This window comes from Hypanus sabinus, chromosome 4, assembly GCF_030144855.1.
Source record: "Hypanus sabinus isolate sHypSab1 chromosome 4, sHypSab1.hap1, whole genome shotgun sequence".
In the NCBI taxonomy this organism is placed as follows: domain Eukaryota; kingdom Metazoa; phylum Chordata; class Chondrichthyes; order Myliobatiformes; family Dasyatidae; genus Hypanus; species Hypanus sabinus.
The window spans coordinates 38,718,927-38,743,620 of NC_082709.1; the positions used below are offsets into that span (position 1 = coordinate 38,718,927).

The 24,694-nt window shown below is 41.4% G+C and overlaps 2 protein-coding genes across 4 annotated transcripts in view; one reads left to right on the forward strand and one right to left on the reverse strand.

The window, feature by feature from the left end:
• The window catches only part of pms1 (PMS1 homolog 1, mismatch repair system component), a 141,923-nt gene that overhangs the window by 1,653 nt on the left and 115,576 nt on the right, over window positions 1–24,694 (forward strand). The window lies entirely within an intron of this gene.
• Window positions 5,978–24,694, reverse strand: part of ormdl1 (ORMDL sphingolipid biosynthesis regulator 1) — a 29,584-nt gene continuing 10,867 nt past the window's right edge. For 2 of the 3 annotated variants that reach the window (XM_059966872.1, XM_059966870.1), the window contains exons 2-4: window positions 12,817–12,999; window positions 9,651–9,802; window positions 5,978–7,712 (exon numbers count right to left, since the gene is read on the reverse strand). In XM_059966872.1, coding sequence (XP_059822855.1) covers window positions 7,577–7,712; window positions 9,651–9,802; window positions 12,817–12,990 — 462 coding nt within the window. In that variant the 5' untranslated portion in view covers window positions 12,991–12,999 and the 3' untranslated portion in view covers window positions 5,978–7,576. The remainder of the gene's footprint in view (window positions 7,713–9,650; window positions 9,803–12,816; window positions 13,000–24,694) is intronic. The other variant, XM_059966871.1, reaches the window with a different exon arrangement.

The window sequence follows — 24,694 nt, forward strand, 5'->3', positions numbered from 1 at the left end:
TACCTCTGATGAGGGGGCTTGTCCTGTCCATTCTGGGGCAGCTCTCTCTCCTTTAGTCCCCAAGGGATACTCAGCTGTCACCTATGGCCCCAAGTAGCTGTCTGCATGTGGCCCTAACCGTAGCCTAATATGCTGGTACACCACTTCGACAGGCTGGCTAAACAAGTTGCCTCATACTCTGGTGAGATAGGGATTGTGGGCTCTGTGGATGAGCTCTACAGTGAGAGTCAATGGCTAGAAAGGTGGGACTGCAATGTACCATGGGGAGCGAAGGGAATGGCATGGCAGTGATCATCCACTGCAGCCAAGGAAGATCCCAGTTTGTGACACTTGTACCACTGGACCTCGACTACTGAGTTTGAGAGAGTGGAATTGCCCCAGTGCAAAGCTTTTCCACTTCAAAAGCTCTCCCGCTCAGGTTTTCTATCATCGTCGGACATGGTGGACAATGATCACTATTGTAAGCAATAGATCTGGACAGGCAACAAATTTTATGTATTGTAGTAAGAATTAACTTTAAAAATGATTTATAATGTTTATAGAACCTTTGCATAGAAAGTATGTTAATGGCTTTATAGGGGGGTGTTTGAAGACTGAATGGAGACAATTAGAGTCCAGTGGAAGGAATGTTAAGGGACCTTTGACTGTAAAGCACAAAATGAGGTGAGAAGGAAGGCGAATAAAGAGAATGGAAATATGGAGTTTGAAAGAGTCAGCAAGAAGGAAACAGAAAGCTGCCTGTCTCACATGGCACTGTAGGGAAGAAATCTTTTTTGTGACTGAAGGCACAAACATGGAACTTAAACTTGTGAGAGACATTAAAGCATGGAAATATAGGGAATGGTTAAGGGCAGAAATGGATGAAACCATTACTCAGTGTTGGAGAAATTAGGTAATGGACGGAAGTGGAACGGTACCAAAATGTGGGCAAGATTTAATTGATGAGTAAGATAATCACTAACAAATCAAGGGAGAATCTGCCATATAATATGGCTGGCTTTTCCATTTCATCACTTCTAAATTAAGGGCCATTACAAGAGTAAGTAGCTCATCTATTGAAGTTTATTAAACCCAGGATCAGGGTTTATACTTTACTTTATTGTCACCAAGCAATTGATACTAGAGCATACAATCATCACAGCAATATTTGATTCTGCGCTTAGCACTCCTTGAAGTTCAAATCAAAGTAAATATAATAAAAATTTAAATTATAAATCATAATTAGAAAACAGAAAAGGGAAAGTAAGGTAGTGCAAGTCAGGTCTGGATATTTGGAAGGTACGGCCCAGATCCAGGTCAGGATTTGTTCGGCAGTCTTACCACAGTTGGAAAAAAGGACAAAAAGTGTGTTGGCTGGGTGGGTCATGTCCTTGATTATCCTGGCAGCACTGCTCCGACAGCATGCAGTGTAAAGTGAGTCCAAGGATGTTAGATTGGTTTGTGTGATGTGCTGGGCTATGTTTTCAAACCTATCCACCACAGTGCTACAAAATTGGGTGCCTATTTCCATATTAGGTATATAATGTAAGTTTTTAGTAAGTCTTTTATGTAGGACATTATCTAAAGGCATCCAGAAGTACTTCATGCTCTTAACTGGCTATAAACACCATTGTAAGGTAGGAAATGTGGAAATGAATTTGCACAATATATTCCATTTGATAATCCCATAGCATTTCATACCTGTATTAATGGCAAATCTACTAGGGAAAGTGTAGATCTTATTCAGGACCAAAGGAGCAATATGTGCTTGGAGCCCAAGGACAGGGGTGAGGCCTTAAGTAAATAATTCTGCATCCACCAAGGAGGACAGTGTAGCTAGAAATTTGGTGGGAGCGGGTGGAATTGTGAAATTCTAGAACAAGTTATCTTTTAAAAAGGAGGTATTTGGAGGTGTTATATTAGATTAGGATCAGCCATAAAGGTAGATAAATCTCTCGTGTGTTAGATACTACTATGGGAGAAGAGGAGGTTGTTGGTGCCCTGAGAGATATTTGAATCATCACTGGTTGTTGCTGTGGTACCCGGTGACAGGGAAACCGGTGGAAGAAGGCAGCTAATGAGGACTGTAGACAGCCCTGACTATAGGCAATATTTCTGAAAGCATTTGCTCTTACAAATTTACTGTTTGCTTCTTTATAACACCCTATTGTACTTGACTCATCCAAACATCTAGGGGTATCCAGTTTAAGCCCACAGGTGCCTGCAGTACATCTCAATTTGTTGCCTACTGCTGTAAGCAGGAAAGCCATTCAATCTTGATTTAATCATTCACAAGCCCAAATGATTTTGCTGAAGCTATTGTGGTGTGTTACTGAACGACTGCTCCCTTTTCATTACAACACAACACACCTAGAAAAGAGCCGTAAGTCTTTTTCCTCATTTTAAGTAGTATTCATGCCAGCTACTTTGTTACTGAAAAAAGTAGCTGCAAAGATTGTTTTCTTTATTTCAACATCTGTGCTGCTCAAGTACCACATACACCATTTCATTACAAGAATCCAAAGTTTCTTAAGGCAATTTGAATTTATTTTAAATGCAAAATAAACCTAATGGTTTTTTAAATACCCTTTTCTTCCCTCACACCATTCTATTTATTATTTACCTGAGGGTGAAATTGTGATTTAGTTGATTTACTGTCACCCCTTTAAATCAGAAGGTTGTGGGTTTAGGCTCTACTCAGACCTGTGTGTTAGATGCACCAAGATGCTGCCTGGGTAATCAGAATCAGGTTTATTATCATCTTCGTAGGTGGTGAAATTTGTTAACTTAGCAGCAGCAGTACAATGCAAGACATGATAATATAGAAAGAGAAAAAAATATATCAATTATACTAAGTATACTGTATATATATTAAACAGATTTTTAAAAAGTGCGAAACTGAAATAATATAAAAAAAGTGAGGTGGTGTTCATGGGTTTAATGTCCATTTAGGAATCAGATGACTCGGGAAGAAGCTGTTCCTGAATTGCTGTCTGTGTGCCTTGAGGCTTCGTGTACCTCCTTCCAAACGGTAACGATGAGAAGAGGTCATATCCTGGGTAATAGGGATCTTTAACAATGGACGTAGCTTTGCTGAGGCACTGCTCCTTGAAGGTGTTTTGGATACTATGAAGGCTAGTACCCAAGGCGGAGCTGTGGTGAACTACATACACCTGTCTGGACGTGCCCCCCACCTGTCGCTGACTGCTCCTGTGGCTCCTCCCACGGATCCCGGTATAAAGGCGAATGGAGACATAGCCCCGGCCTCAGTCTCCAGGATGTAGTGTGGTGGTCAATTGCTGCTTGTTCTTTCTTCCAGCCAATAAAAGCATATATCTTGCCTCACGTCTCGGAGAGATATTGATGGTGCATCACTAATTTTACAACTTCCTGTTGTTTCTTTGGGTCCTGTGCAATAACATTACCCCCGGTCCCAAGCCAGTCAGTAATGCTATCTTTCAGAATGCTCTCCATGGTACATCTAAAGAAGTTTTTGAGTGTTTTAGTTGACAAATGAAATCTCTTGAAACTCCTAATGAAATATAGCCACTGTCTTGCCTTCTTTATATCAAAATGTTGGGACCTGGTTAGGTCCTCAGAGAACTTGAAACTGCTCGCTTTCTCCACTTTTGATCCCCCTATAAGGATTGGTTTGTGTGCCCTCATCGTAACCTTCCAGAAGTCCACAATCAGTTCTTCTGTCTTACCGACAGAGTGCAAGATAGTTGCTGAATAAGAGAGTATTAGCTACAGAGAGAGAGGCTGTTTCTCTGCAGACAGAAGGGAGACCTGATGGAAGTTTACAATATAATAAAGCCATAAGAATTAGGTTGTTTAGCCCATCAAGTGTGCTTTGCATTTGATCATGGCTCATTTATTTTCCATCTCAGCCCCATTCTCTTGCCCTCTCCCTGTAACCTTTGACACCTTTAATAATGAAGAGCCTATCAACTTCTTTAGATACCCAAATGTCTTGACCTCCATAGGAGCCTGTGGTAATGAATTCCATGGATTTATCACCCTCTTGATTAAAGAAATTCCTCCTCAACTCTACTTAAAAAACATCTTTTATTCTGAGGCTGTGCTTTTTGGTCCTAGAATCTCCCCACTACTGAAAACACCTTAAATACACTCTACTTAGGCCTTTAAATTTTAAGTAGTTTTCAATGAGGTTCTCCCCCCCCCCCCAGTTCTAAATTCCAGCGAGTACGAGCCATTGAATGCTCCTTGTATATTAACCCTTCCATTCCCATAAACATTTTTGAATGCTTTCCAATGCCAGTGTATCCTTTCTTAGATATGGGCCTAAATCTGCTCACAATACTCCAGAGGTGGGCTGTCCAATGCTTTAACTGGATAAACTGAATTAAGAGGAGAAATCCATCCCCTCCTTTTCCAGTATACAAATCTTTTGACTGGTTGATATTTATGGCAACCAAACATCCTGGGGCATAAGACCTTAAACCATGACTAGGGGTTGGGGGGGGGGGGGGTGTGGTGGAAGTGAAGTAGGGGCACATAGAGATGACATTGCAATATTGATTAAGGAACTAATTACTGCTGTAATGAGGATATACAAGGAGGCATTTCAAATAAATCCATATAGTTAGAGCTTAGGAACAAAAAAAGTTATACAACAGACCATCCATCAGTTAGCAGATACGTAGAGAAATCACAAAGAGACACAAGAGTTACAGAGCTATAGCAGAAGAGGATTGCAATTTTCCCCAGTATTGCCAATGATCACGGACTGTTTGAACCGCTCCCGTCTGGTAGGCGCTTCAGATCCCTCCAGACTAAGACTAATAGGCACCGGAGAAGTTTTTTCCCTACTGCGGTCACTTTGCTGAACAGTTAACTGCCGGCTAACTATTACTTGGATTGCACTACTTGTATGTATAATCTATATTTTCATTTATATTATCATTATTATTGTTATGAGCAGAGAGACAACATCTGCCGGAAGTAAATTCCTTGTATGTGCACAGGTACTTGGCGATTAAAGTCTGATTCTGATTAGTGAGGGAATGAGATAGAGATATGATTGATAGTCATATATTCGCTACTGCAGAGTAGAGCCCTAATGCAAGAGGGATGGAGTTCAAGGGAGATGTGCAGGACATTTTTTTTTTGGTTTCTTAAAATTAAAAAAAATGTAGATGCTTGGAACAGGAATAGTAGTGGCAGATATGATAAAGCGTTGAAGGACTACTTTTAAAGAGGAGACGTGTAAACATGAAGGAATATGGAATTTTTCCAGATAGAATGTTTCATCATGGTCAGTATAGATTTAATGGGCTGAAGGGCTTGTTTCTGTGTTGTACTGTCCTGTATCTGAAGCAGGCATTCATTAAGATCATTGCTCCTTACACAGCTTTAATCAACATTTTCTCTGCTTTAAGAAAAAGTATTAAATGTGCTTCCAACATTCAAAACAAACATTTTTTGAATTTTTAAACCATTGTTGAAAAAAAAACATCCTGATTGAAGATTCTCTCCTTGTCATGCTTCCTCCAATCAATGTTCCCTCTAATTTATAATGATCAGTGTGCACAAAAATCTTGTACTCTGCATTTTTTTTTTGCCAAGTGACATGTGGACACTGAATAATTTCTTTAATAAAAGCAGTATAAATAAGCCAGTTCTATAATCTGCAGACAAATCGCAAACGTTGTCAACACTATTGTCATCAGAAACCGAAAAGGAAATATGATTGTGTACAATCATGAAATTTACTCAACATGCCAATGAGCTAGAGGGTGACAACATTTATTGCACAGTTGAAATTCTTTTGAGCACTGGTAGCACAAGACATGTGTGCACATCATAGAGGGAACACTGTCTCCAATCCCATGCTTCCAGAAGTACTATTTTATTTTAGTCTTCTACTTACATCGTGCACATCCTATGACAGATTAGAAAGCAGCAACCCAAATCAATACATAAATTTATTTTGAATTTAATTAAAATGGACTACAACAAAAGTATATACACATTTCATATTACATTGAGTAGAGTTGTTGCTGCTTCTTCAAATGTCAAAAGGAGGCAACCATTCAAAACAGAAGCATTACATTTCTAAGTCAATCATATCACCTTTATAACAATAAAAAATGGGCCATAATTCTGCAGGTTCAAAACTGTTTTATTTGTTTAAGAATCAATTTCTCCACCAAAGACAAAGTTGCATAGAACATACAGATGGTTTCAATTTTAGAAATACTAACAGGAAGAGCAACTGTTAAAGGATTTAAAATTAAAAAATATTTTTTTTTTACCAGTTTTTTTTATAAATCATAGGTTCAAAGAAATAGACTAGATTTGTAGTTTCTGATAATGACATACTTAAGTCTTTTTTGTAAGCACTTACTACAATACAGAATGGTAAACCAAGGTCAATTGACATCTGTGCTGTTGATTATCTCCAGAAACTTGCTGGGGCTTCAAACAAGATGAGTCAATACTTGGGCTGCTTATGCAGACCCTTAAATTAGCTGCAAGAGTCACAAAGATGGAAGGGAAAATACATGTTTGAGAGGGTGAACAAAAGTTATCCCCCAAATATTTACTATTGAGCCATCTGCTAAGAACTGTGCAATAGCAGCTAGGGTGACAGGTCTAATATCCTCTTTATACATATGCAGTTAGCTCCTGCTTAATACGATTTTCCGGAAAGCATGCAAGACATTAAGAAGTTGCCATGGCAGTTCCAAGTACATGACCAATGGCATTTTTAATCTTATTACCAACACTAAAATCAAGTAGATCAGTGGTACAGAAGAGTTGAGGAACCTTTGGTATCAAAGAACCTCTTAAAATATTAGCCAAAATAACCACATAATCATTACATACCACATCAAGATTCCCCCCTCCCCACCCCCATTCCAAAATACTATCTTGTAATTCTGGCATCCATAAGCACACTGGAATACAAAATTGATCTAATGCAAATAACTGAGCTCTGGCAACTTGGAAAAAACATGCCATGTAAAAGTGTTTCACTAATTCGATTAATTTGATAAAAGTGAATCCATATCATATACATTAATGAATCTGCTATTTATAATTCACAATCTTGTTCTGTACCATTATTTGCTGAATCTTCAAAGAAACAGTATGCTCTTAATCAAAAATGACAATAATCATAAAATTCAAATACTGCCACCCATATGTGGCAGTGCCCCAATCTTCTGTACCTCAGTAAATAAGCTTTGCTTGCACTCTGTCCAAGGTTGCAGTAATTTCATGCAACTCCTCTCTAATACACTTGGTCAACTTTGTAAAGCTGCGACAACAAGTATAATTACGTTCCTTCCCATTTCAGAGCTGGGCCCGCCCAGATTTTTTATTTCCTGGGAAGCTTTTTACAGGATTAATTATACCTGTTCTAATTACCAGATTTCATTCGTTGTTTATCCTATTACAAAACCAAGATACAAGTCATTTTGAAATGGATACAAACAATGAAAATGGTATAGAGACCTATAGAGACTGCTCAGTACATCCTAATAACAGTTAACAGTACAGCAGACAACCAGTTTTAAGTCTTCCCAGTGAATGTAACAAGCTAGTTAGAGCAGAAATGGTGACTTCTAATTCAGTATTTATTTATTCCAAAGATCCGAACTCCATGTAGTTGAGGCAGCTTGGGAATCAACACTGTTAAAAGAGATACTGTATTGACAAAACAATGTGTCGGGTCATACTTTGTATAAAAGCTGGCCAGAAAGTACCTAGAAAAGAACAAAAGGCAACAAAAATGAACATCAGAATCAAATGCAGCACTGAACATGTTACTTTACAAAAATGCACACAGTGTAACTAAGTTCCTTAAAAATACAGTCCCTTAAAAATTCCTTTAAAAAAAAGTTCCATGAAAATACTTGCTGATTGGAATGTGTATTTAAATTACCTTTTTTTTTTGAGTCTGCAAAATTTGTGGATCTCCTCTGCCACGCCCAACTCTTAGCAGGATACATGGATTTTTATATAAATATATATTTTTTAAAGTTTAATATTTAAGCATTATTCTTCAATATATCCATCATCTACAAATTTAGTGAGGGTGTACAGTTGGCCGGACCTTCAATGGAAGTGTGCTGCAAGATCTTATCAATTTACAATTTCCTCCACGGAAAGCACTTGGACATCCTTCAAAATTAGGTCAACTGAAACTAGTGGCAGCTCCTAATTGATGTGAATGTGCCAATGCAGCAGACTGGCTGCTGCAATCTTGGTTGTGGTTTTAACACTAACCACATCTTACTACACAACCATGCTCAAGTCACAGACAACGTATAATTTCCACCACAACTCGCGTCAATATAGAATCAAAGTAAATTTATTACCAAAGTACATACATGTCACCATATACAATCCTGAGAACCATTTCCATGGAAACACAATATAATCAGTGAAAGACCACACCCAAAAGGATGGACAAACAACCAAATTGTAAAAGATGACAAACTGTGCAAATACAAATGAAAAATAAAAAAAAGTAAATAAGCAATGAATATCAAGAACATGAGATGAAGAGTCCTTCAACGCGAGTCCACAGGTCGTGGGAACGGTTCAGTGATGGTGCAAGTGAAGTTATCCCCTTTGGCTCAAGAGCCTGATGGTTGAGGGGTAATTACTGTTCTTAAACCTGGTGGTATGGGTCCTGAGGCTCCTATACCTTCTTTCTGATGGCAGCAGCGAGAAGAAAGCATGGCATGGGTAGTAGGGATCTGCTCTGTGTAGATGTGCTGAATGTTGGGGAGGGCTTTATCCGTGATGAACTGAGCTGTCCCATTACTTTTTGTAGGGTTTTCCATTCAAGGGCATTGGTGTTTCCATACCAGGCTGTAACACAACCAATCAATATGCTCTATAGAAGTTTGTCAATGTTTTAGATGAATCATTTAAAACATGACATTATCCTGTGCCCACTTAACTTCTCAATGTTTCACTGTCATTAATCCTTCAGACTCCACAACTTTTTCTTTGTCTGAATTTTGGTACTCATTTACTGTCTTGCATTAAATTCTGTTGACCTTTCCTCATCTATGCTTCCATGATCTCCATGATTTAGTCCTCATTGTCTTTTATTGTTCCACAGCTGACAATTCCCACCTCTACTACATCACCCCTGTCCAATGGCTCTCCAGCCCAATAACTGATACTGCTACATCAACTCCTCAGCCAACAATGCAGAAGCAACTCCAAGGTAGTCCCCTCACCAAATCCCTATTTTGGTGTACATATACCAGTTGAAATGCAAAGCTCAGAATACACTTCCAACCTCATGTGAATCCATCCAGGAAAGGAGCAAGGACACAATGATTGGAAACATTAACTTATGACATTTCCTTATGGTATTTGATAAATTTAAAATTTAGGAAGTTCAATACAGACTCATTGATTTTCCAAGAACTAATTAATATAACTGTGCTCTATCCCCACAGTATAATGGATTTAATTCACTCAGAGAAAGTGCAGGATCAATTGGTCAAAGAATCAGGTTTACATTCATTTTCAGTACATGCACAATCCACATATTGAGGAGGATGCCTTTTGAAATTGCTACCAGAGCAACGTCCTAGCTCAAGTATCAGGAACACTGTGCAATGGTTTAAAGCTCATCAAAAGCCACCCAAACAGAGCACATAAAAGAAACATGTTCTTACAGAATGATTGGTGATATAGTGAGGAATTTTCTGGAAGATGTGAACTGTACTCCATAATCCAATTGTTCCCAGTGTGTCAGAAGTCTAGCTTTCCCTTGGTCTGGTGTTTCAAAGGGTGTCCCCTTGACTGCATGCAAGAAGACATACATTCCCTGCAACAAGTGAACATCAGTTATGTTAATATTTCAAAATCATTCCACCCCAAGCAAAAGATCAGAAAGAAGTTTTGAGATTCAGTGCAATAATTTCCCCAGGAAGGTAAGTCTAATTACCTTTGAATTTAAATTAACACTTCCTACAATGACAGTGTAATGCGGGAAAAATGAGACTGACTGGTTTGTTCTACTAGGACCGACCACAGACTCAATGGACCAAATGGTCTTTCTTATACAGTCGGCCCTCCTTATCCGCGAGTTCCGCATGCGTATATTCAACCAACCGCAAATTGAAAAAACCCGGAAGTGCTCTTCCAGCATATGTTCAACTTTTTTTTCTTGTCATTATTCCCTAAACAATGCAGTATAACAACTATTTTACATAGCATTTACATTTTATTAGGTATTACAAGTTATCTAGAGATGATTTAAAGTATAAGAGAGGATGTGCATAGGTTACTGTGGATCAGGATAAAAAAAATCGGAAGCTCTCTTACTATGTTAAGTTGGAACAGGTACATCTGGTATTATTTAGCATCAGTTAGTCAAATATTTGTCTTAGTATATAGTATATATTTTACCTTTCTATGCATATAAAACACTTAAGAACATATGCTTCAGCACCGGGCTCAGGAAGTTCCCGAGTTCGATCCAGTGACAGACCACTTCTGAGCGCGCTCTCCTTTCGTGCCCGGTTGATGTGGAGGATCAAAAACCCAAAACCCCAAAACTCAATAATTAAACTACTGCGTTGCTTAGTAATATTTGTAGCTTTCATTGGGGCAGGGCCTTTCTTACTTTATCCTTTAAAATTGTTCCGATCGTTGACTGACTGTATCCTAATGCTTTTCCAATGACCGATGGCATTTCACTGCTTTCCGATTGCTTTATTATTTCCACTTCATTTTCAATCCTGATCGTGATGATTTTTGTGAACAGAAACACTGCGGATTCAGAGCTCGGCCACTGGGTCCTAATGTCCACCGCACTGAGACAGGTTGAATAAGGTCTGGGGTTCCACTGGGTCCTAAGGTCCACCGCATTGCGACTGGTTGAATAAGGGACTTGAGCATCCGCATTTTTTGGTATCCGCGAAGGGTCCTAGAACCAATCCCTCGCGGAAAAGGAGGGCCAACTGTACTTTATAATTTTTTTTTGATTACATTGTCTGACTTCTTGGAGAACAAATTTTAAAGGATAATATTTAAAACAAACCGAGTCAAGATAAATACATAGGACTGCAAGCTTTAAACTCTGTTTAATCAGACCTAACCCACTTTTAGCACATATGAGTTGATCATTAAGTCATATCCAATAATGGAAGCAATAGAGCAATGAGAAAATGAACATATCCCACATATATCCATGGATTGACATTCCAAGGAGATACAGGCACAATGCGAAGACCAATGTGTTTAATACTTACATGTGATGTCCAAAATGGCAAGCACTCCATTTCCTCAACACTAACTTAACCTGTCCAATGAGACACAAGGATCACCAGCTAGAAGCAGAACCTTAGGGCACTGCCTTCAAACATACCTCTCCTCAACTTCATGGCTATTAAACCATTGCAACATACAGAAAGGAGCTGCTTTCATCAAGATTAAACACTGATGTGATAAATCTGCTACACAAGATGCAGATTGTGTCAGCTGAGTTCCTCCAGCATATTGCTGCAGACTGTATTCTCTCCTTTTCTTGATCAAGTGTTAAACACACAAACAACCTGATTCTGCACTTAGATGTTGAATAGTAATATTCATATTCTTTAATAAAATGTTTTGATGTTTCTAACTCACACCAATCTATAATCAGAAAATACTGATGTATTTTCATAATTTGATCGCGAAAGTACATGCTTTGATGTTTGCAAGTACTCTAGAAAATAAACTTAGTCATTTACCAAGATACAACATGGAATAGGCCCTTCGAGCCGTATCACTCAGCAACTCCTGATTTCACCCTAGCCAAATCACAGGACAATTTACAATAACCAATGAACCTACCAACTCTAATGTCTGTGGACCATGGGATAAAACCCGAGCACCCAGAGGAAACCCATGCTGTCACGGGGAGATCATATAAGCTAATTACAGATAAAGGCAGGACAAAAGCATAGTGGCTATACAACACTTTACAGTATCAGTGATCCAGGTTCAATTGCTACTGCTGTCTGTAAAGAGTCTGTACATTCTCTCCGTGACCACGTGGGTTTCTTCCCAGGTGCTCCACTGCCTCCCACAGTCCCAAGCTGTACCAGTTGGTAGGTTAATTGTTTCTTTTTAACTTGTCCCATGATTTGTCTAGGATTAAATAAGGGGATTGCTGGGCAGCACACTTGAAGAGCTAGAAGTATCTATTCCATGCAAACATAGAAAACCTACAGTACAATACAGGCCCTTTGGCCCACAATGCTGTGCTGAACATGTACTTACATTAGAAATTACCTCAGGTTACCCATAGCCCCCCATGTAGCTATACAGAAGTATCTTAAAAGACCCTATCGTATCCGCCTCCACCACTTTCGCCGGCAGTCCATTCCAGGCAACATCCTTGTAAATCTCCTCTGTACCCTTTCTATGGATCCCCCATCCTTACTGTAGTAAGGCAACCAGAACTGAGCACAGTACTCCAAGTGGGGTCTGATCAGGGTCCTATATAGCTGTAACATTACCTCTTGGCTCTTAAACTCAATCCCATGGTTGATGAAGGCCAATGCACCGTATGCCTTCTTAACCACAGAGTCAACCTGCGCAGTAGTAGCTATATCGCAATAAATAAAATCAAACTTCTCTAACCCTATTTTCACATTAATCATTTATAAATAATCCCATTTCCTCCAAAGCAACAGAACAAATAAAATGAACATAGTAATCTGAATGGCAAATCTGGATGAATGAGATTGAATATAACTCTCTAGAATTTTAGAACAACATCTATAACCTTAATAAGTACAAATTTGAGAATCATACCAAAATTTAACATGATAACCATCATTGGGTGCTCACCAGGTTGTGGATTACATTGGTTAAAGTCCACACAACAGGAACGGTGAAGAAGGGAATGCTCAAGAGCACGATATGAAGCATTCCAACTCCAAGCGCATAGGTCAACCATATTCCACGGCTGTTCATTACCCTTGTGTTTGGATTCACTTCACTGTGTGCCACACCAACATTCATCTTGTTAACCTGCAAGGCAAAAATGCATATTTACTTTCCTGAAGTCATGATAGAATTGCAGAATCATATCAATGGAGATTCTGAAATTAGCTGATCCAAAGCAGTGAACCTGGAGGTTTAAGGCACAATAGTGATGTACACTACACTTCTGCCAAATTTGCAGAAGATATGAAGATTGTGCGAGGCTTATCAGTGGCAGCAACTGAGCTTGACAAAGTGCTTCTGGCAGATCAGAGGTGGTTATTTAAAACGAGAGCTTCGCGGGCATATGTCCATTATGCAGGGCCTGTCAGTGGCAGCAACTGAGCTCGACAAACTGAATAAGGGTATAGAAGTGGCCACTGTCAGGAGAAGGCCAGTGGCAAGAGTAGAAGCGACAGGCTTTGGCTCATTCAGGCTTCAGTGAAAGTGTATTCTGAAGGGAGAGGGTGAACATCTGACGGAGGATGAGAGGTGACCTGATGGGAAGCATTGACCGTGTGGATAGTAAGAAGTTAGCATGAGTGGGCACAGTTTTAAGGTGCTTGGAAGTAGGTACAGAGGAGATGTCAGAGGCAAGTTTTTTTTAAAATATGTGGAGTGGTGAGTGCATGGAATGGGCTGCTGGTGACGGAGGCAGATATGATAACGTATTTTAAGCGACTCCTGGATAGGTACATGGAGTTTAGAAAAATAGAGGGCTATGGGTAACTAAGTAATTTCTAAGGACAGGACATGTTTGGCACATGTGGGCCGAAAGGCCTGTATTGTGCTGTAGGTTTTCTATGTTTCTAAGTCTTGGTACATGTTGGTACCAATGTAATAGGTAGAAAAAGGGAGAAGGTCTTGAAGAGAGAATTCAGGGGTTTAGGTAGGAAGCTGAAAAGCTGGACCTCTAGGGTGGTAATCTCACGATTGCTGCCTATGCCACATACTAGCGAGTGCAAAAATAGCATGATCAGGCGTATTAATGCACAGCTGTGAGACTGGTGTAGGGGACAGGGCTTCAGATTCCTGGATCATTGGAGCCTCTTCTGGAGGAAGTACGACCTGCACAAAAAGGGTTATACATGTACCCAAAGGGGTCCAATAACCTAGCTGACACATTAAATAGAGCTGTTAGGGAGGGTTTAAACTAATTTGGCAGGGGGAATGGGAACCAGAGTGATAGGGGTACGGAAGGGGAAAACAGAAATACAGGTTTCTCCCGCAATCTGAAGGTAGAGCGTTCCTATGAAACTGTTTGTAATCCGAAATGTCGTAAAGCGAAGAAGCAATTACCATTAATTTATATGGGAAAATTTTTTGAGTGTTCCCAGACCCAAAAAAATAACCTACCAAATCAAAGCAAATAAAACATAAAACCTAAAATAACACTAACATATAGTAAAAGTAGGAATGATGTAATAAATTTCCACCCTCTATAAAGTAGAAATATTGTAGGTACGGTGTAGCTCCACTTATCAAACTTGGGAAGGCAACGAACCAAAATTGATTTGGAGAAAAAAAGAAATAGGCACGTACACGCATACACAAACAACTGCCCGCACAAGGCTTCACAGTCATTGTAGTCTTTCTCGGGGTAAACACACGTATAAAGTGGACGTCTTTTTTCGTAAAAGCGAAAATCCTCTTTGGTTAGCGAAAACAGGTACTAATATAAGTCTTTTATAACAGTAAGTTGTCGTAAATCAAACGTTTGAAAAGCGGGGGCTACCTGTAAATCAAAGATAATGTGCAACAGAGATGATAAAAAGGACAGGCAGGAGATGAGGCATAATTTGAATCGGGAGCAAGTTACAGCTTGTGATTCAGCTGGGAGCTCAGAGAATTCGACCGTGTAGGTAGGATTTAAGCCTACCTGGTCAATACCTGTGGAGGAGGGGGAACTGCGCAGGCGCGAGTGATGTCAGCATCGAGTGTGCACTTTAAAAGGCAGGACTTCTTTTCAGAGCAGGCAGCATCGAGCGGGCAGCGGAGTCCGTGGAAGCAGAGTCCTGGGCTTTGGCTAAGTGGGCTTCGGCGTAAGGGGACTTCGGTAAGCTTGTGTGATTGCTCGCTGAGGGGAAGAAGGTAAGGTCGCTAGGTGCTTTTTAGACATTCTATTAATCCAGTTCAGGTATGGGGGAGACAGTCAGAGCAGTGGTGTGCTCCGTATGCAGTATGTGGGAGGTCAGGGTCAACACAGTTGTCCCTGATGACCACACCTGCAAAAGGTGCGTCCAGCTGCAGCTCCTATCAGACCGAGTTAGGGAGTTGGAGCAGGAGCTGGATGAACTACGGATCATTCGGGAGGTGGAGGCAGAGATAGATAGGAGTTATCAGGAGGTAGTCACACCAAAAAACCAAGAAGTAGGCAGATGGGTGACGGTCCAGAGAGGCAGGGGGAGCAGGCAGAGAGAGCAGAGCACCCTTGCGGCCATTCCCATTAACAATAAGTATACCGTACTGGATACTGTTGATGGGGATGACCTACCAGGAATGAGTTGTAGTGGTCCTGCCTCTGGCACAGAGGTTGAACCCTCAACTAGAAAGGGGAGGAGGGAAGAGAAGAGAGCGATAGTTTTAGGGGACTCTATAGTTAGGGGGGCAGATAGGAGATTTTGTGGGGCAGATCGGGAGTCTCGGATGGTATGTTGCCTCCCTGGTGCCAGGGTCCGGGACATCTCAGATCGGGTGCAGGCTATTCTTGAGAGTGAGGGCATGAACCCAGATGTAGTGGTCCATGTAGGGACCAATGATGTAGGTAAGGTGAGTGAGGGGGTCCTGCTTAGAGAGTTCAGGGAGTTAGGAGTGAAGCTGAAAGGCAGGACCTCCAGGGTGACAATCTCGGGATTGCTACCTGTGCCACGTGCGAGTGAGGCGAAGAATAGAATGATTATGCACATTAATACGAGGCTGAGAGCATTTGTGCAGGAAGGAAGGGTTCAGGTTTTTGGATAATTGGTCTTTGTTCCAGGGACATTGGGATCTGTTTCGAAGGGATGGTCTACATCTGAACCGGAGGGGTACTAACATTCTCGCAGGAGTATTTGCCAGTGCTGCTCGGGGGGGTTTAAACTAGATGTGCAGGGGGCAGGGATCCAGATCCAGAGGGTTGGTCAGAAGGTGCATGGGGTTAAATGTGTAAAAGGTTTGGGTGATCTTGAGAAGGTCATCAAAATTCAGGGTGCAATTTGCCCGATGGAAGTTCAAGGAGCTGGGTTAGGTACAGTAGACAGTGTTTTAAGCAAAGAGAGGAGGAATGGGCTAAGAATTCTATACTTGAATGCGCGTAGTGTCAGAAATAAGACAGATGAGCTTGAAGCTCAGATGAAAATGGGGAACTATGATATTGTTGGGATAACGGAGACATGGCTGCAAGGGGATCAGGCCTGGGAATTGAGTGTACCAGGGTATACGTGCTATCGTAGAGACAGAAATATGGGAAGAGGGGGTGGGGTGGCCCTGTTGGTGAGGAATGAGATTCAGTCCTTAGCAAGAGGTGACTTGGGAACAGGGGAAGTAGAGTCTGTGTGGATTGAGCTGAGGAACAGTAAGGGTAAAAAGACCCTAATGGGTGTTGTGTACAGGCCCCCAAACAGTAGCGTGGATATTGGGTACAAGTTGATTAGGGAGTTAACATTGGCATGTGCTAAAGGTAATGCAGTCGTTATGGGAGATTTTAACATGCAGGTGAACTGGGAGAATCAGGTAGGTGCTGGACCCCAGGATAGGGAGTTTGTGGAGTGTCTAAGGGATGTATTTTTGGAACAGCTTGTGCTTGAGCCAACCAGGAACGAGGCTATTTTGGACTTGGTGATGTGTAATGAACAGGAATTGATAAGTGATCTTGAAGTAAAGGAGCCATTAGGAAGTAGTGATCATAACATGATAAGTTTTTATCTGCAATTTGAGAGGGATAAGGGCAGATCAGAGGTGTCAGTGTTGCAATTAAATAAAGGAGACTACGGAGCCATGAGGGAAGAGCTGGCCAAAGTTAAATGGGCGGATGCCCTGGCAGGAAAGACAGTGGATCAGCAGTGGCAGATATTCTTGGGGATAATACAAAAGATGCAAAAGCAGTTCATTCCAATGAGAAGGAAGGATTCAAAGAGGGGGAAGGGGCCACAGTGGTTGACAAAGGAAGTCAGAGATTGTATAGCATTAAAGAAAAAGAAGTATGACAGGGCTAAGATGAGTGGGAATACAGATGATTGGGAAAGTTTTAAGGAACAGCAGATCTTAACTAAAAAAGCAATACGGAGAGAAAAAAATCAGGTATGAGCTCAGTCTAGCCAGGAATATAAAAGGGGATAGCAAAAGCTTTTTTAGCTATGTGAAGAGAAAGAAGATAGTTAAGAACAATGTTGGCCCCTTGAAGAATGAATTGGGAGAAATTGTTATGGGAAACAGGAAAATGGCAACAGAATTTAATGCATACTTTAGATCTGTCTTCACCAGGGAGGACACAAGCAATCTCCCAGATGTATGGATGGGCCAGGGTCATAAGATATCAGAGGAATTGAGACAGATTGACATTAGGAAAGAAACTGTGATGAGTAGACTGGTAGGACTGAAGGCTAATAAATCCCTGGGTCCAGATGGTCTGCATCCGAGGGTTCTAAAAGAGGTGGCTCAGGAAATTGCGGATGCATTGGTAATCATTTTCCAATGTTCCTTAGATTCAGGATCAGTTCCTGAAGATTGCAGAGTGGCTAATGTTGTCCCACTTTTCAAGAAGGGAGGGAAGGAGAAAACGGAGAACTATCGCCCTGTTAGCCTAACGTCAGTCGTGGGGAAGATGCTTGAGTCCATTATTAAAGACGAAATAGTGGCACATCTAGATGGCAGAAATAGGATTAGGCTGAGCCAGCATGGATATACCAAGGGCAAATCATGCTTGACTAATCTGTTGGAGTTTTTTGAGGGTGTAACAAGGATGTTTGATGAGGGTAAGCCAGTAGATGTTGTGTACCTAGATTTTCAGAAGGCATTCGATAAGGTGCCACATAGGAGATTGGTGAGTAAAATCAGAGCTCATGGCATTGGGGGCAGAGTTTCAACATGGATAGAAAACTGGTTGGCAGATAGAAAGCAAAGGGTAGCAGTGAATGGGTGTTTCTCAGACTGGCTGGAGGTGACTAGTGGGGTACCACAGGGCTCTGTATTGGGACCACAGCTCTTTACGATTTATGTCAATGATTTAGATGAGGGCATTGAAAACTATATCAGCAAGTTTGCTGATGATACTAAACTGGGTGGCAGTGTGACATGCGAAGAGGACGTTAGGAGAATACAGGGAGACTTGGATAGGCTGAGTGAGTGGGCAGATACTTGGCAGATGTCATTCAATGTGAATAAATGTGAAGTTATCCACTTTGGAAGCTGGAACAAGAGGGCAGAGTATTGTCTGAACGGTGTCGAGTTAGGTAAGGGAGAAATGCAAAGAGACCTAGGAGTCCTAGTTCACCAGTCAATGAAGGTGAATGAGCAAGTGCAACAGGCAGTGAAGAGGGCAAATGGAATGTTGGCCTTTGTTACAAGGGGAATTGAATACAAGAGCAAGGATGTTCTTTTGCATTTGTACAGGGCCCTGGTGAGACCACACCTGGAATATTGTGTACAGTTTTGGTCTCCAGGTTTAAGGAAGGACATTCTGGCAATTGAGGAAGTGCAGCGTAGATTCACTAGGTTGATTCCTGGGATGGCAGGGCTGTCTTACGCAGAGAGATTGGAGAGATTGGGCTTGTACACGCTGGAATTGAGGAGATTGAGAGGGGATCTGATTGAAACGTTTAAGATAATTAAAGGATATTAATTGATAGGATTGAGGCAGGAAATATGTTCCAGATGTTGGGAGAGTCCAGTACCAGAGGGCATGGATTGAGAATAAGAGGTCAGTTATTTAAAACAGAGTTGAGGAAGAGCTTCTTCTCCCAGAGAGTTGTGGAGGTGTGGAATGCACTGCCTCGGAAGACGGTGGAGGCCAATTCTCTGGATGCTTTCAAGAAGGAGCTGGATAGATATCTGATGGATAGGGGGAATCAAGGGATATGGGGACAAGGCAAGGACTGGGTATTGATAGTGAATGATCAGCCATGATCTCAGAATGGCGGTGCAGACTCGAGGGGCCGAATGGTCTACTTCTGCACCTATTGTCTATAGTCTATAATCACAGCCAGTGGGATGAGTTACAGGGCAATAGAGGCATGGGTGCAGTTTGAACAGAAAGCAACAAATACTGGACTGAAAGTGATATATTTGAATGCATGCAGCACAAGGAATAAAATGGACAATCCTGAAATTCACCTACAGATTGACAAATATAACGTTCCGGCCATCTCTGAAACTTGGCTAAAGGATGGCTGCCATTGGGAGCTTAATGTCCTAGGATATACGGTGTATCGGAAAGATAGGTTAGTAGGCAGAGGGAGTGGTGTGGCTCTGTGTATAAGAAATAATATTAAATCACTGGAAAGAGATGAAATAGGATTGGAAGGTATAGAGTCTCTATGGGTTGAGTTAAGAAATGGCAAGGGTAAAAGGCCCTAATGGCAGTTGCAGACAGGCCTCCAAACGGCAGCCGGGATATGGATTACAAATTAGAGCAGGAGATAGAAAGACGTGTCAGAAAGGCAATGTCATGATAATCGTTGGGGATTTCAACATGAAAGTGGATCGGGAAAACCAGGCCAGTACTGGACCTCAAGAGAGAATTTGTAGAATGTCTAACAGCTTGTTGTTGAGCCCACTAGGGGATCGGTTGTGCTGGATTGGGTGTTGTGCAATGATCTGGAGGTGATAAGAGAGATTAGGGTTACGGAACCCTTAAGGAACAGTGATCACAATATGATTGAGTTCACTTTGAAATTTGGGAGGGAAAAAATAAAATCCAATGTGTCAGTTTTTTAGTGGAGTAAAAGGAAATTACAGTGGCACAAGAGGGGAACTGGCAGCAAGCAGCAATGGCTGGAGTTTCTGTGAAAAATGAGGGAAGTGCAGGACAGATATATTCCAAATAAGAAGAAATTTTCAAAGGGAAGGAGGACACTACCATGGCTGACAAGAGAAGTCAAGCCAAAGTAAAAGCAAAAGAAAGGGCGTACAAGGAAGCCAGAGCTAGTGGGAACCATAGAACCCACATGTCCTCTTTTTTTTCTTCCCTAATCTCAGTGGAAAAAGCCTGCTTGCATTCATTCTATCTATACCCATCATAATTTTATATACCTCTATCAAATCTCCCCTCATTTTTCTACGTTGAGGATTGAGAAGCTTTTAAAAACTTGCAGAAGGAAATTAAGGTGGTCATTCGGAAGGAAAAGATGAATTATGAAAGGAAGCTGGCGATTAATATCAAAGAAGATACTAAAAGCTTTAAGTAAGTAAAGGGTAAAAGAGAGCCGAGAATAGATATAGGACCAAAACAAAATGACACTGGAGATTTTGTAATGAGAGATGCAGAGATGGCAGAGGAATTGAATGCATATTTTGCATCAGTCTTCACAGTGGAAAACATCTGCAGTATGCTGGACATACAAAAGTGTCAGGGAGGTGAAGTTTGTGCAGTGAAAAGTACAACTGAGAAGATGCTCAGGAAGCTTCACGGTCTGAGGATGGATAAGTCTCCTGGACCTGATGGAATGCACCCTCGGGTCCTGAAGGAAGTAGTTGGAGAGATTGTGGATGCATTAATGATGATCTTTCAAGAATTGATAAGATTCTGGTATTGTACCGGAAGACTGGAAAATAGCAAATATTACTCCGTTATTTAAAAGGGTGGGAGGCAGCAGAAAGGAAACTATCGACCTATTAGCCTGACATCAATGGTTGGGAAGTTGTTGGAATCGATTCTTAGGGATGAGATTACAGAGTGCCTGGAGGCACGTGACAAGATAGGCCAAAGCCAGCATGGTACCCTGAAAGAAAAATCCTGCCTGACAAACCTATTGCAATTCTTTGTGGAAATTACAAGCAGGGTAGACAAAAGGAGATGCAGTAGACGTGGTGTACTTGGATTTTCAGAAGGGCTTTGACAAGGTGCCACACATGTGGCTCCTTAGCAAGATATGAGCCCATGGAATTACAGGGAAATTATGAGCATGGGTGGAGCATTGGCTGGTTGGCAGAAAACAGACAGTGGGAATAAATGGATCCTATTCTGGCTGGCTGCCAGTTACCAGTGGAGTTCCACAGGGTTGGTGTTGGGACTGCTGCTTTTTACGATGTATGTTAATGATTTGGACTACAGTATTAATGGATTTGTGGCTAAGTTTGCTGATGATACAAAGATAGGTAGAGGATCAGGTAGTGTTGAGGAAACAGAGCCTGCAGAGAGACTTAGATAGTTTAGGGGAATGGGCAAAGAAGTGGCAAATGAAATAAAATGTTGGAAAGTGTATGGTCACATACTTTGGTGGAAGAAATAAACGAGCAGACTATTATTTAGATGGGGAGAGAATTCAAAATGCAGAGATGCAAAGGGACTTGAGAGTCCTTGTGCAGGATACCCTGAAGGTTAACCTCCAGGTTGAGTCGGTCGTGAAGGCAGCGAATGCAACGTTGGCATTAATTTCTAGCGGTATAGAATATAAGAGCAGGGATGTGATATTGAGGCTCTAAAAGGTACTCGTGAGTGTTTTGTGCAGTTTTGGGCTCCTTATTTTAGAAAGGATGTACTTACACTGGAGAGGGTTCACAGAAGATTCACAAGAATGATTCCAGGAATGAAAGGGTTACTGTATGAGGAACGTCTGGCAGCTCTTGGGCTGTTTTCCCTGGAGTTTAGGTGAATGATGGGGGGGGGGGGGGGGTGGAGAATCTCAGAAACATTCTGAATGTTAAAAGGCCTGAACAGATTAGAAATGGCAAAGTTATTTCCCATGGTAGGAGATTCTACAACAAGAGGGCACTACTTCAGGATTGAAGGACATCCATTTAGAACTGAGATGCGGAGAAATTACTTTCGTCAGAGGGTGGTAAATCTGTGGAATTTGTTGCCATGAGCAGCTGTGGAGGCCAAGTCATTGGGTGTATTTAAGACAGAGATACATAGGGTCTTGATTAGCCAGGCATCAAAGGGTATGGGGTGAAGGCAGCGGAGTGGGAATGACAGGAAGAATTGGATGAGCCCATGATTGAATGGCAGAGCAAACTCAATGGCCCACTTCTGCCCCTATATCTTATGGTCTTATTGCTGGAGGGGCAGATAGTGTTGAGGAAGCAGGTAGGCTGCAGGACTTAGATTAGGAGAATGGGCAGGAGAGTGGCAAATGAAATACAAGTAGAAAATGCATGGAGATGCACTTCAATAGTACAAATAAATGTGCAGACTATTTTCTAAGTAGGGAGAAAATCCAAAAATCTGAGTTGCAAAGGGACTTGGGAATCCTTGTGCAGAACACCTTAAAAGGTTAACTTGCAGGTTGAGTCAGTGGTGAGGAAGGCAAATGCAATGTTAGCATTCATTTGCTGAGGCTTTATAAGGCACTGGTGAGGCCGCAACTTGAGTATTGGAAACAGTTTTGGGCTCCTCTTAGAAAGGATATGCTGACATAGGAGGGTCCGGAGGCAGTTCACAAGGATGATTCCGGGAATGAAAGGAATGTTTGATGGCTCTGGGTCTGTACTCACTGGAATTTGGAAGGATGAGGTGAACGTTAAAAAGGCCTGGACAGTTGTTGGGGAAAGGATGTTTGCCATAGTGCAGAGCTTAAGACAAGAGAGCACTGCTTCAGAATAGAGGGGGATCCATTTAAAACAGAGATACAGAAAGATTTTTTTAGCCAGAGGGTGGTAAATTTGTGGAATTTATTACCACTGACAGCTGTGGAGGCCAGGTCGTTGGGTGTATTTAAGGCAGAGATTGATAGGTTCTTGATTGGACACAGCATCAAAGGTTACGGGGAGAAGGCCAGGGAATGGGGTTTGAAGAGGATATAAAAGGATCAGCCATGGTTGAATAGCTGAGCATGAATGGTGGAGGAGACTCAATGGGCCAAACGGCCTATTTCTGCTTCTATGTTTTATGATCTATAGTATGAAACTGTTCACTTTCCCACCCAATGGTATAGAATTCCATATTCCAACAACTGGCTGCAAAAAAATCTTTCTTTCATTCTTCTCCCCCTCCCTTATCGCCCATCCCAATTTCAACTGTCATCAGTTAGTCACCAAAATAAACTCTTGAACTCAAGCCGATCAACAAGTTTACTCCAAAGTCGCTTCACAGTTTTGGAAGGAGGTGGGGGGGGGGGGGGAGAGAGAGGGAAGAGGGTGGTTGAGGAATGAAAACAACAGAAGGTAGAAGAGGAAAAGTAACTTAATAGAAAGGCACTATAAATTTACAATAAAAAATGTTGGTTAACAATGGAGCACATCAGGAATTAATACTGATCAGAAGCAGGTTTATTAACTGTCTTATATGATGTGTAATTTGTCTTATGGCAGCAGTACCATGCAAAGGCAAATTACAATAAATTTCTATACAAACAAAGCATGCAAAAGGAGAGGAACAATGAAGTAGCATTCCTGCACTGTTGAGAAATCTGATGGCAGAGGACAGAAGCTAAGAGAGGTAATAAGAGGGCTTGTCCCAGAAGACGAGGGTCTTTAATGATGGGAGCTTCCTTCTTGACACTGCCTCTTGAAAATGTCCTCAATGGTGGGGTGGAGAAGGCTGAGTCTACAATCCTCTGCAGCACCTTGTGATCTTCCATACCATTGTACTGCAGCCAATAAACTTGGGTGTGATACAACACCAGTCAGAATGCTCTCCATTTTGCCTCTTATGCATATTATATACAGTGCCTATAAAATGTATTCACCCCCTTGGAAGTTTTCATGTTTTGTTGTTTTACAACATTAAATCAGTGGATTTAATTTGGCTTTTTTTGACACTGATCAACAGAAAACTCTTACATGTCAAAGTGAAAACAGATCTCTACAAAGTGATCTAAATTAATTACAAATATAAAACACAAAATAATTCATCGCACAAGTATTCACTTCCTTCAAGTTAGTATTTATTAGTAGATGCACCTTTGGCAGCAATTACAGATTTAAGTCTGTGTGGATAGGTCTCTACCAACTTTGCACACCTGGACACTGCAATTTTTCCCAATTCTTCTTTACAAAACTGCTTAAACTTTGTCAGATTGCATGGCCATTGTGAGTGTACAGCCCTTTTCAAGTCCAGCCACAAATTCTCAATTGGATTGAGGTCTGGACTCTGACTTGGCCACTTCAGGACGTTAATTTTGTTTCTTTTAAGCCATTCCTGTGTAGCCTTTGCTTTATGCTTGGGATCATTGTCTTCCTGGAAAACAAATCTTCCAGGATTTCCCTGTATTTTGCTGCATTTATTTTACCCTCTACCTTCACAAGTCTTCCAGGGCCTGCTGCAGTGAAGCAACCCCATAGCATGAAGAAGCCACCATTATGCTTCATGGTAGAGATAGTGCATTTTTGGTTTCAATTTTGGTTTCATCAGACCATAGAACCTTCTTCCAGCTGACTTCAGAGTCACATGCCTTCTGGCAAACTCCAGCTAAGATTTCAGGTGTGATTTTTTTCCCCCAACAGTGGCTTTCTCTGTGTCACTCTCCCATAAGTTGTGACTGGTGAAACACCCAGGCAACGGTTGTTGTATATGCAGTCGCTCCCATCTCAGCCACTGAGGCTTGTAACTCCTCAGAGTTGACATAGGTCTCTCGGGGGCCTCCCTCACTAGTCCCCTTCTTGCACG